Genomic DNA, 13,259 nt, shown 5'->3' on the forward strand with positions numbered 1-13,259 from the left:
TGGATTCCACAGAGTGAGTCACAAGCAGAGCACGTCCGTCCCACCACAAACTCCTGCCCAACAATGAATGTCAATGCATCCTCTACTTCAACAACTGCTTTGACAAACTGTGCTGCCATCTGCTTCCCCGTGGCTTGGCGCCGCTCTTTCTGGTCCACCTTCACGGTTTCAGTATGCTTATTTCCTTCTCTACTATGGCCACTAACTCTCCTCCCAGCATTCCCCGAGGCTCTCACTGCAACTCCATCATACATGCACAGAGGGGCTGCTCTACACAGCAGTATCACCATGCCAAGTCCACACTCCAACATCTTCGAACAGCTAGCTTCAGGATACATTAGATGCCTTAGAGCAGGCATCGAAAACTCCTCGCAAACAGATGGTAAGTCACACCTCCTGCCTCTTCTCCCATCCTATTTTGCCTCCGTTTCCTGGCCTTGGATCAGCTCTCCTGAAACACCTGTCTCACACATGCCAATGACTTCCAGACCCATGTGTCGCTGAAAAATCACATTTCCTCCCCTAGGGAGGCCCTTTCTCACTCTAACAATGCAAATCCTATGCATCTTGGACTAAGCTCAAGTATCACATCATCTAAAATTCTTCCCGGTCTTCCACAATGAGTTAAGAACTCCTGATGCCAGGCTTAGACAAGCTGTTTTGTTTATGCAATGCCAAAACCAGGCCCTACACATACTAGGCACGTACGGTACCACTGAGTCCACATATCACAACACTTGGGTAATTGCTTCCTAACGTTGATTTGAATGATGTCAGTGATTCAAGATAGTCCATAAAAGGAAATTTTCTAGGATATAAGATATACTATCTTTAATTCCTAAGAGATTAACAATACCCACTGGCAGATCAAGGAATGAGAAGTTCTCCACATTTTCCCAAATTTCTTTGACGCCTCAGCTATATAGGAAGCTCTGATATCAGAGAACAAATTGTAACTATGTGCTGACAATGTGAGTTTGAAGATCAGATTTTTAGGAACCTCATGGTACCTCAATATTATTTGATTTTGTAAAGATAAAAGCATTTGCTTAAAGAAAGTGGAAAAAAATTTTAAATTGAACAAAGTAAACACGACATAGTTGTATATCCTTGCAATGCCAGCACTTAGGCAGATAACACAGAAGGGTTATGAGTTCAAAGCTATTCTGGCCTCTACAGCAAGAACCTGTCTCACACACAAACAGGCCAAATCATAACAACCAAAGAAATAAATGCATCCACAGTCTGTGTGTTTAAAAAAGAACAGCTCTCCTTAACATTTATTCAACTGCAACATTTCTCCTCAGGGATGTGTTTGCTCTTGAGCCACCGGCACCCATCTGAAGAGCTCTCCAAAGCTATCAGCAAGCTGATTCTCAGAAGAAAGAACTGGAGGGTTCTTGGATCCTGACATCCATACTTCTACCTCTTAAGGCCTCCTGAAATGTTCTGATATGTGTTTGCAACTTTTTCTCCCAACCTTTCTTTTTTTTCATCTTATTGCATGCATATGGGCCATTTTGCCTGTAGGGTTTGTCCATGAACATTCATGCAGCACCCAAGGAAGCCACAAGAGGGCACCAGATTCCCTGGAAGTGGACTTAACAGCCACCATGTGGGTACTGGCAATAGAACCTAAGTCCTCCAGAAGAATGGCCAATATTCTTAACTGTTGAGCCAATCTCTCCAGCTCCCTCCTAAATTTACGTACTTATTTGTATACGCGTGTAAGATGCCCTCCTCTATCACTCTCCACAGGGTTCTTTTAAGACAGGTCTCTCCTTGCATTTTTCACATAGGCCAGTACCCAGCAGGCCCCACTGCTCCTCTTGTCGCTGCGCCCATCAGGGTTGGGGTTAAGGGTGGTATAACCCGGGTCACAGTCCCCATCTTGCAAGTACTCCAGGCCACCTTCACCTGATCTCACATCCACAGTGCCCCATTGTTTGTCCCAGTGAGAGCAACCAAAACCTTTTTCTTTTCTGTTTTGTCCGTCAAGAGTCATTTGGAAGCTAAAAGCACCTTTACCGTAGTGCGGAGGGCCAAGCAACATGAAACATAGGAGAGTAGCTATAGATTCTGCCATATAAAACCTGTAAATGTCTTACTATCCTGAGACCTCTAAAACAATCCTGTGTTAGTTCCTAGGTTCATCACATCATCAGATATGTAGTGGGTGATGTAGCCGGAGACCCTGGTACTCATGCCGGCTTTTTTACACACCTTGCTTCCATTGAGAATCCAATCACTCCCAGATTTTTTGGCGTTTGTTCTTACTCCTTGTAAGTCACTATAATGGGAAACAAAGGTCAATCAATGGGCAAAAAATCAAATTACGCAAAAGTTATTATGTAAGTTCACATGTACTGAAAATTCTAATATTAGAAATATTCACAAAGTTACACTTAAAATACATCTACTATATTTTAAATTTATGGCAGCCAAACTGTATTTAGGAACTCCTAAGTAGACGACGATGACCTTTTAAAGTTTGCTATCTTCCTACAATTATCAGACAGAGTGTACTTAAATGTCTTTACTCATGTTGTTTCCCATCACTAACTTTCCATCAGAAATGTAGTTATTTTAAAAACAGGGGATGAAAAGATGGCTCATTAGTCAAGAAGCCCTGCTGCTTTTACAGAGGACAGAAGTTCAGCTCCTCAGAACACATATGGTAGCTCACAGACATCCAAAGCCCAGTTCCAATGTCCTCTTCTTACCTCCGTGAGCACCTGCCACACACGTGGCACACGTACATACTAGTAGGCAAAACAGTCATGCACATAAGTATAAAAAGTTAAACGTTTTTCAAATGCCATCTTCCTAACAGAAAAACTCTAAAAAGAGTGTATGAGTCTAGATTTTTCTATTTAAGATATAAGAAAAGGCTGGAGAGGCAGCTCAGTGCTGAAGAACACTTACTGTTCTTCCAAAAAACCCAAATTTGGTTGCCAGACTTAACATCAGGTAGCTCAAAATCACCTGTAACTCCAGCTTTCAGAGGACACAATATGTTTTCCTACGTGGGGATCTAAATCCATATATACATACCCACCCACACACATATAACACATTAAAAAGTAATAAGCTCCTGGTCTCCATCTGTGCCCACAGCTAAGGCTGTTTCACAGCCCTCTATCCAAATTCATCCCGGAGAGAGCTGGTCTCCCAGGAGAGCTATGCTCCTAAGTTCACAGGCCCACAGGAGGAACAAGCTCCAATCAGTGATGGCAAGACCACTAACACTAGAGATAACCAGATGGCAAGAGACAAGCACAAGAAGCTAAGCAACAGAAACCAAGGCTACTTGTCATCATAAGATCCCAGATTTCCCACCAAAGAAAGTCCTGGGTACCCCAACACACGGGAAAAGCAAGATTCTGATTTAAAATCACATCTCATGATGATGATAGAGGACTTAAAGAGGGACAAAAATAATGCCCTTAAAGAAATACAGGACAACACAGGTAAACAGGTAGAAGCTCTTTAAGAGGAAACACAAAAATCCCATAAAGAATTACAGAAAAACACAACCAAACAGGCAAAGTAACTGAACAAAACTATCCAGAACACAACCAAACAGGCAAAGTAACTGAACAAAACTATCCAGAACACAACCAAACAGGCAAAGTAACTGAACAAAACTATCCAGGATCTAAATATGAAAATAGAAACAATAAAGAAATCACAAAGGGAGACAACACTCATGATAGAAAACCAAGGAAAGAGATCAGGAGTCACAAATGCAAGTATCACTAACAGAATACAAGAGAGAAGAAAGAATCTCAGAAATCATAGAAAAAAACTGAAACAAGAGTCAAAAAACAAAACAAAACAAAACAACAACAACAAAAAAAAACCAAACAAACTAAAATGCAAAAAGGTCCTAGTGCAAAACATCCAGGAAATACAGGACACATTGAGAAGACCAAACCTAAGGATAATAGATATAGAAGAGAGTGAAAATTCCCACCATAAGGGCCAGTGATTATCTTCAACAAAATTATAGAAGAACATGTTCCTAACTTTAAGAAAGAGATGGCCATGAAGATACAAGAAGCCTACAGAATTCTGAATAGATTGGACCAGAAAAGAAAGTCCTCCTCTCACATTACAGTTAAAACACCAAATGCACACAACAAAGAAAAAAATATTAAAAGCAGTAAGGGAAAAGGGTCGAGTAGCATATAAAGGCAAACCTACCAGAATTACACCAGACTGCCCAAAAGAGACTATGAAAGCTAGAAAATCCAGGGCAGATGTCATACAGATCCTAAGAGAACAAAAATGCCAGCCCAGGCTACTACATCTGGGAAAATTCTCAATTAACATAGATGGAGAAATGAAGATATTCCATGACAAAACCAAATGTACACAATATCTTTCTACAAATCCAGCCTTACAAAGGATAATAGATAAAAACCTCCAACACAAGGAGGAAAACTACACCTAGAAAAAGGAAGAAAGTAACCTTCTTTCAACTAACCCAAAGGGAGGCAGCCATACAAATATAATTCTACCTCTAAAACCAAAAATAACAGGAAACAACAATCACTGGTCCCTAATATTTCTCAACATCAATGGACTCAATTCCCCAATAAAAAGACATAGACAAACAGACTGGATACTGAAGTAGAACCCAACATTTTGCTATATACAGGAAACAAACCTCAAAGACAGACACTACCTCAGTAAAAGGATGGAAAAAAATTTTCCAAGGAAATGATCTCAATTAACAAGATGGAGTAGCCATTCTAATATCGAATATAATCAACTTTCAACCAAAAGTTGTCAAAAAAGATGAGGAAGTATGCTACATACTTGTCAAAGGAAAAATGCATGAAGATGAATCTGAGTTCTGAATATCTATGCTCCAAACACAAGGGCACCTATATTCATAAAAGAAACCTTATTAAGGCTCAAAGCACACATTGCACCTCACACAATAATAGTAGTAGACTTCAACACCCCACTCTCATCAATGAACAGATCATGGAAACAGAAACTAAGAGACACTGTGAAACTAACAGATGTTATGAGTCAAATGGATTTAACAGATAACTATAAAACATTTCACCCTAAAACAAGAGAATATACCTTCTTCTCAGCACCTCAGGGTACCTTCTCCAAAATTAACAATGTAATTGGTCACAAAACAGGCCTCAACAGATACAAGAAGACTGAAATAATGCCATGCATCCTCTCAGATCACCATGGACTAAGAAGGCTGGTCTTCAATAGCAATAAAAACGACAGAAAGCCCACACACACATGGAACCTGAACAATGCTCCACTCAATGATAACTTGGACAGGAAGAAAGAAAGAAATTAAAGACTTTTTAGAATTTAATGAAAATGAAGGCACAACATACCCAAACTTCTGGGACACAAAGAAAGCAGTGCTAAGAGGGAAACTCATATCTCTGAGTGTCTCCAAAAAGAAACTGGAGACAGCATACACTAGCAGCTTGAGAACATGCCTGAAAGCTCAAGAACAAAAAGAAGTGGATACACCCAAGAGGAGTCGACAGCAGGAAATAACCAAGGGCTGAAATCAACCAAGTAGAAACAAAAAGAACTATACAAAGAATCAACAAAATCAGGAGCTGGTTCTTTGAGAAAATCAACTCTGAACACAGGGACCCCAGTGAAAGAGCTAGAGAAAGGACTGAAGGAGCTGAAGGGTTTGCAACCCCATGAGAAGAACAACATTATTAACCAACCAAACCCTCCAGAGTTCCTAGGATCTAAATCACCAACCATTGAGCACACATGGAGAGACCCATGGCTCCAGGTGCATATGTAGCAGAGGATGGCATTGTCTGGCATCAGTTGGAAGAGAGGCCTTTGGTCCAATGAAGGTGTGTTTTTCCAGTGTAGGGGAATGCCAAGGTACTGAGGTGGAGAGGGTGGTTGGGAGAGGGAGCACCTTCATGGAAGCAAGTGGGGGGCAGGAAGAGGAGGGAAAAGGGGATAACATTTGAAATGTAAATAAAGAAAATATCCAATAAAACAATTTTTCAAAAAGAACTCAGTAGCAGCTAAATGTAGACTCACCTTCCAGCCCCAGGCTCGGTCATGGCTATAGCACCGATACACTTGCCCGCCGTCATCTGGGGGATGAACTTCTCAATCTGCTCTTTTGTGCCATAATTCGCAATATAGGGCATGACAATATCCGAATGGAGGCTGAAACCAGGGCCTGTGCAATTTGAGTACGCTCTTAGAACAAAAAAAAAAAAGGGAGGAAAACGGAGCCATGAAGTAGCTACTGGGTTGTTTTAAGTTTAATTTTCAATTTTACTAACAGAGTGAAGAATTGTGTGAGAATAACCCGCTTTCTCTTAATCTCGCGACCTTCCCAAACACCATCTCTGTTTTTATTGACCTTTTCATTGTAGACTTGGACACGGTAATGGCGCTTTAGCAATGCCTCTGAAGTACTCCTGTGATAAACTAAGAGCTGAATACTGGCCACCTGCACCTGTCTCAGCCCGACAGACACAGCAACTGTCTTACTATGGAGAACACCTTGGTGATGCTCTAAGGTACCAGCAGTCAATCTGTGAACTTTTCACTCCATTGTTTTCCCAGGAATTATTATGGTTAAGTCCTACTGCACATGATTTTTTAAAAATTACATTGTTAATAGGTGTAAAATATTTCAAATCATTTATGTTGCATAACTCACACATCCCTCCTCCCATTCTAGTGCATCTGCATTGCATCAAAATTCAGGGGATTAAGGTCCACCATGATATTCCCTTTGTCCTAATAAGCTGTCGTCTTACAGTAAATTCCCCCGAATGACACCCAGGCAGAAACACATTCATTCACCTTTCATATACACTGAAATCCCAGAAATATTCACTTTTTTTAATGCAACACATGTGAATGACTGTGTTGCTTTCACAACCATCTTGTCCTTATTGGAGAGCAGGATTTGTCATCTTTTCACAAATTTTATAGATATGCAAAATGATAATTCTAGGGCAACATAATTTACAGTCCTCTGGTAGTGAGGAAGAGATTTTTCATGAAATAAAATCTAAGTGCATTTCCCTTTTGATGAACTATTGCTACATAATCTTCTGTCATTTTAGCTGAGATATTTATATGTTCTTATAATGTAAATTTTGGCATATCTCAATGGAGAATTTTTCCAATGTGCTATGTTCTTTAAAAGGAGGGGATAAACTCACTGGAAATGAATAATGAAGTTTTCTTTTTAACTCTTTTTTGTTTGTTTTTAAGGCAGCTTCTTGTTACGTAACTACGGCTGGCCTAGAACTGACTGTAAATCTAAACTAGCCTTGAACTCTTGGCAGTCCTCCTACTTCCGACTCCTGCAGGTGAGGATGCACCTGGCCTGCCAACAGCACCTATTTCTACAACATAAAAGGATTTTAAAAACATGCATCATCGGCCCACATCCCAAACATGGTGTCATCCCCATATTTTACACTGAAGAACATTAGAACGTGTTTTCATTTTCCCTCCAAAAAGGACAATTCACAAAATGAGACTCCACTCCACACGTCTCCATACTTACTGCTCCTCCCAGGTCACTGCTGTTGACAACAAGTCCCCGCCAATGCCACCGTGTTTCTCTGCAATGTTGATGCCAAGCAGGCCCTGCGTGCCAGCTTTTTCCCAGAGTTCTCTGCTCACTTCTCCAGCTTTCTCCCATCTATAGATAAGAAACTTCAAGTCAGACAAATGTCCTAAAACTTATGTAAATGGCCTCACTAGAAACTCGAGACTTGTGCAGGGACATGTCCTTAATTTAAGGTAACTGATGGCATTGACCACAGGTCTTTCCGTGTGGATCTGACTCAAGTTATTTCTGTTTCTTCCTGCCTTATCTTTGCCATCTTTTGTCCCCTCCTGCTCTGTGGACTAGACCCATAATTTATGTCCACTGCTATCATGGTTATTTGATGCTCTAGAGTTTAGTTGTACCACATAGTCATGAAATTTTCCTTAACAGGACTTCCAAAGATTTTTTTTTTTCACATAGTTAGCTGCACTAATGAGTCAGTAAAGGGAAAGAAATAGTTTAAAAAACAAGACTCATGGTTCTAGTAATAAAGGAGTACCAGGAAGTGAAGGAGAGGATCCCACCCACCTAAGCTTATTGTTTGAGAATCAAAGTCATAAAATGCTGATTCATGGGATAATCAATAGGGAACCAAAAGGTAAATGATTACATTAATATGCAAATAAAAGACAGGAGTTTTGGTCTGCAAGACCTGAGCTATCTAGAAAGCTAACACAGCTCTTTGAGCATTTTTCTAGCACATTTGCTGACTTTGGTAGAAAAACCCATGTGCTACCTAGAGAGCTGTCTAGAGAGTTACCCTGAGCAGATCACAGAGCTTAGACCCATCAATGACTTTGAGTCATTTCTTCTGCTACTCTCAAACACCCCTTCCTCAGGACCCTCTCTCAAGCGGAAGCTGGTCCTTTTGCAATCTTGACTGGCACATTTTAAAAGGCTGGATGTGATGGCACAAGTTTCTAGCCCCAGATACTTAGGCAACGAAGGAAAAAAATGCTTGTGCCTAAAAATTCAAGACCAGTCTGGGGAACTCAGTGATATGTCTAAATAGAATAAAATTAGTAATATTAATAATAATAGTAAAAAAACTTGCAAAACCTAGAAACCCTACCTACGATCTCAGGGTATTACAGTGAAGAACAGTGCAGGGATGAAGGAGGCCCTTCCTGCATCATACAAATGACGTTCCAGTCCTTCTGTTACGTTACAGCAGGCAGGGAGGGCACTTACTCCGCGTGGTTAGGAATCACTTCTTCTTGAAAAAACTTCCTTACACTCTCCCGGAAGATGTCGTGCTCCGAGGAAAAGATTCTTCTGATTCCAATATCAGTTAATTTTTTAGCAGAAGGAGTTTCTAGACGTGCTTCTGCTCCAGAGTGAGAGCATCTTAAAGAGACATACATTAAGAAAACTAAGTCAACCATTACTCTCCATATCCAAATTAATGCCAGTGAACAAGGTACCCGTATGCTTTCCATAGGGTCTCCTGACCTCCCAGACCCTGTCTCAGAACCCTCCCCCAACCTTCCTACCATACCACTTTGTGATGATTCAACCGCCTCCTTTTGGAAATCGGTAGGGTGGATAATATCTAGATCTAACCACAGGTTTGAGTTGAGGTGAAATACACTGTTTCTGAATAGCATCTGGACTAAACTGCATAAAAATCAAATAGTAGACTAGAATAATAGTGGTAAATGTTCACGTCCTGTTCAATTTCTAAAACAATGCGAACTCTCCCAAAGTAGCATATTCAGAACCAGAACTGCAAATTTCAGTAGCACAAGACATGAACTGTATAAATATCGCTGCCTATCAAAATGCCCAACAAGTCTCTGTGTGGATTTGGATGGAATTCTCTAGGATTTTCAGCTGACGCCTCCCTTTGCCCTCCTTCCTTCTCCTTCTTCCTGGCCGCGGGGAACATTAAATGACTTTTTATCAGTCCCCTTAGTCCAACTGTATTCAGAGTCTGTTTCTACTGAGACTCCTTCCCCTTAGAAGGACATTCCTTCATACATCTTCAACCTCATCCTGAATAAAATCTTTTTTTAAGAGAAAAATTATTTTATTTGAAAGCAAACATGTGGGTTTTCAGGAACTGGGTTCATGCATTCTCCCTGGTAGTCTTGTCCTTCACATCATGATTCCCATGCCTGACACTATGTTCTGGTCCAGGCATTAAGCATGACTTGAATAAAAACCCATCAGCACTGGGTTGGTGGCCAATGAGCTCCAGAGAACAAACGAAGGACTTAAAGACCTTCCAGTCTGAGTTAGCAATCAGTAACTCTATTTAGTAAGGGTCAAGCCATTTTTCACCAGAGCTTGGCCACTGTGCTGATGAGGGTCTATGTCCCTCACAGCATACAGGTGATGGACAGCTTAGTGGCAAACCTGGCCAGGATGATGTCTACCTAGTCACCAGTGGAAGAAATGTTCTGGAAGTCTGTGGCTATCACATGGGCCCAAGGACAATGCATCTGCATACAGTGGCAGACACAAAGCTCTTCCCTTTTAAGGCCAGGATGAGATCTGTTATAGGACACAACAGATAGGAATGTTCAGTCCTCAACTCTGTTGCTACTGCAGGTCTAGTAAGTCCTGGTTTTCACTGCTCCAATGCTGGGTCTCTAAAAATGTTAGAACACATTGAAAATATGGAGAAAACTTATCACTGCTCTGTTTTAAATTCTAACATAGGTCTCTTTCTTCCTTGCATAGACCCTGTTTTTTCTTTAGTCTTTTCTTTTTCCTAGAAAAGATGAATTTTTAGTCGTACCAAGTCATGATAAGTCATAGAGAAGCTAGGTCTAGAAAGATCACATCTCAGTATATATAGGGCAGATCTACAGCCAGCATCATGCTAGAAAAAAAAAAGATTCCCATTAATATGGGAACAACACTGAGTGACTCTACCCCTATTTATGCAGGGCTTGAAAACTTAGCTAGAGCAATAAGACAAGAAAACAAAATATAATTACATATAAACCCTCTCAGCAAAGTAGCAGGAGACAAAATTAGCATAAAATTTAGACGTTTCCTATATGCCAATAACAAGCATACAAAAAAGAAAGCATGAAAACAACCCAATTCACATTAGACAGGCAGACAGACAGACAGACTCTCTCTCTCTCTCTCTCTCTCTCTCTCTCTCTCTCTCACACACACACACCAATGGAACAAGGCACACAATATAAGTGCTTGCACCACTGATCTCTGATAAAGATGGCAAACCTATATACTGAGAAGACAGATGAATGGAGGATGGAAATGAGCTGCTGTATTAGGTCCTCCACTGTTGCTGTGATGAAGTACCATGGCCACAGAAGTAAGGGTTTGTCTGGCCTTACAGTTACAGAGGGACAAGGGTCTGCCACCATCATGGCGGGAAGGCACGGCAGTGAACAGGTAGGTGGCTGGGCGCCCACATCGTGAACCACCAACACCAGGAAGAGAAAGCAAATGGGAAAGGGCAACAGGCCAGATCCTAGCGATCACTTCCTACAGCGAGGCCACACCTCCCAAACTTCAACAGAGGCACCAAACTGCTGACTACAATTTTAAAGCCCAGAGAGAATGGGGCGCAAGGCCTTCAGGTGGCTTCTCAGAGCACAACAGAGTTTGCTTTATCCCTAATAACTGAAATGACTGCTTTCAATTGATTGCTACGAGGTAAGCATTTTAAAATACATATTTGTTCAAACAGACGTTCATACACTTTCTCCCCCATGGACAAACAATGCTGAGGTTAGGATACCAGGCTTCTGACATTCAGGTGGAATTGTTTACCATAGAAGTAGAGAACAGGTGTGTAAATCTGTCTGGGTCTTCAAATGTTACACCCTATACTATGCTAAGGGAAAAAATGGAATATTTCTAAGTACAGAGGAAGAAATGCATAAACAACTTTCCTGCTGAGTTAAAAGTGCTAAAGGGAATACGAGTAGGACAGAAATCGAGACTTGCACTTAGCAGTTAAATTTGCTGAAACAGCTATTTTCAGTTTTGAGACACCTTTACTAAATAAATCAATAACCTTCAGGCTAATCTCCATTGTTCCCTCTGCTTTTTAAGTCGGGTCTCACTAAGCAGCTCCAAAGAGGCTTCAAATTCACCATGATCCCCCCTGGCCTCTGCCTCCAGGACATGTGGAGGGAGTTACTGGCCACTTTAAAGCCTCGTTTACATAAAAAACCAAAAGTCAGAAACTAAAGGAAACACCCTCTTAGCACACTGGGCCCTGGCAGATGGATTTAAGTATAGTTCTTGGGCTCAGCCTAAGGCCTTGCTCCATAAATGCTGAATCAGACTGTTTCAACAGGATCCTTGGCCATTATGTTCATAAATGTTTAAGAAACCGGTGACGATAAAACTACAGCTCCTGACTCTTTGACCATTCCCCACTATCCTCTTTAAGGTACTGCCTCTTCCTACACTTGAATCAAAAGAACATTTTGGGGTTCTCTAATTTTAAGAGCGCGAGGAAGACCCAATACAAGAGTCGGAACTTCACTTCCTCGGAGAACAGAAAAGCATTCCTATCCCTGGGTCTTTCCTCAAGTCTCTCAAATGGTTAAGTGTTGCCACAGACTTCATTGTACTTCGCAACAATGTGCTAATTAGCTCATTTAAATGCCCTGCCACCATAATTACGGAAGCTTTACACTTCCAGTCTGCTTTATCCAATGAATGGATTTTAGACAGGGAAAACTTTTGATCTCCGCATAAACACCGCTTAATAGTCTCTAAAGCTCTCAGGAGCTATCCATTAATCCCCTCTACAGTTAATTAGTCTAAGGATTTGGTGATAAATCTATACCTAATTTATCAGATGGGGCCCTGGCCTGGACGCCTGAGTCCGAATGATTGTTCTTGCCCCGCTCTTCCGGTCCCCGCCTCCGCACGCCGAGTCCCAAGTTCATTGTCAGGTGGCAGTCCCCAGTCTCCGTTCCAACTGGGCTAAAGGTCGCAGCTACTCGGTGGCAGCGCGCCCAGGGGGTGATCGCCCCGGCTTCAGCTGGACAACTCTTTCAAAGTCAGTGCCCGGGACACCCTGTAGGACGCGGGGCGGGGCCCGGGCCCGGAGCAAGCATTCGGGGGAGCCTTGCCTTTGGGGGCGCGGCAGACGGAGATGGGGACACCCCGAGTTCTCCAAGCCACAGCGGGCAGCCCCAGGTTCCCGATCCCTTTCTCCGGCCTCGTCGCCCCTGTTCGGCCATAGCGCGTCACACCCATCCCCAGAGCCCCGCCACCCCGGCAGCCCGTACCCCAGGCTGGACTCACCGGGCGGAGGGCGGCGGGCGTGGCGCCGAGCGGGTGCTCGGGACGCGAAGGGAGCGGAGGAGCAGGCGCGCAGCCATGGCGGGACGGACGGCGGCGGACGGGACTGTTGGGCTCCTTGGCGGGCGCAGGCGGACGGCGGGGCGGCGGGGCGGGCCTCGGGGACAGCCAACTGCCGGCCGCAGGGCGGTGCCGCCGGCTCGGGCGGGGTCTGCGTAGGGCTCTGCGCGCCCCGTGCGCCCTCCCCGCCCCGCTGCCCGGCTGGGCGAGCGTTCCCGGGAGAGTCGCCTTGAGTCAGCGCAACGCGCCCCAACGCCCCGCACTGAAAGGTGCATGAAAGTCATTTTCTAGCTTTGGAAGGCTCACTTGATGTAGATAACTGTATGAGTACCCATTGTAAAGGACTGTGCTG

At 42.9% G+C, this 13,259-nt stretch overlaps 1 protein-coding gene across 1 annotated transcript in view; it reads right to left on the reverse strand.

Moving 5' to 3' along the window:
• ACADL (acyl-CoA dehydrogenase long chain) overlaps nucleotides 1-12,997 on the reverse strand; it is a 35,060-nt gene extending 22,063 nt beyond the window's left edge. Inside the window, exons 1-5 of the mRNA XM_080932686.1 lie at nucleotides 12,851-12,997; nucleotides 8,795-8,950; nucleotides 7,556-7,693; nucleotides 6,061-6,225; nucleotides 2,224-2,290 (exon numbers count right to left, since the gene is read on the reverse strand). Of these exons, the coding sequence (XP_080788812.1) occupies nucleotides 2,224-2,290; nucleotides 6,061-6,225; nucleotides 7,556-7,693; nucleotides 8,795-8,950; nucleotides 12,851-12,927 (603 nt within the window). The 5' untranslated portion in view covers nucleotides 12,928-12,997. The remainder of the gene's footprint in view (nucleotides 1-2,223; nucleotides 2,291-6,060; nucleotides 6,226-7,555; nucleotides 7,694-8,794; nucleotides 8,951-12,850) is intronic.
• Between the last annotated feature and the right edge of the window lie 262 nt (nucleotides 12,998-13,259).

This window comes from Micromys minutus (assembly GCF_963924665.1).
Source record: "Micromys minutus genome assembly, chromosome: 19".
Classification (NCBI taxonomy): Eukaryota; Metazoa; Chordata; class Mammalia; order Rodentia; family Muridae; genus Micromys; species Micromys minutus.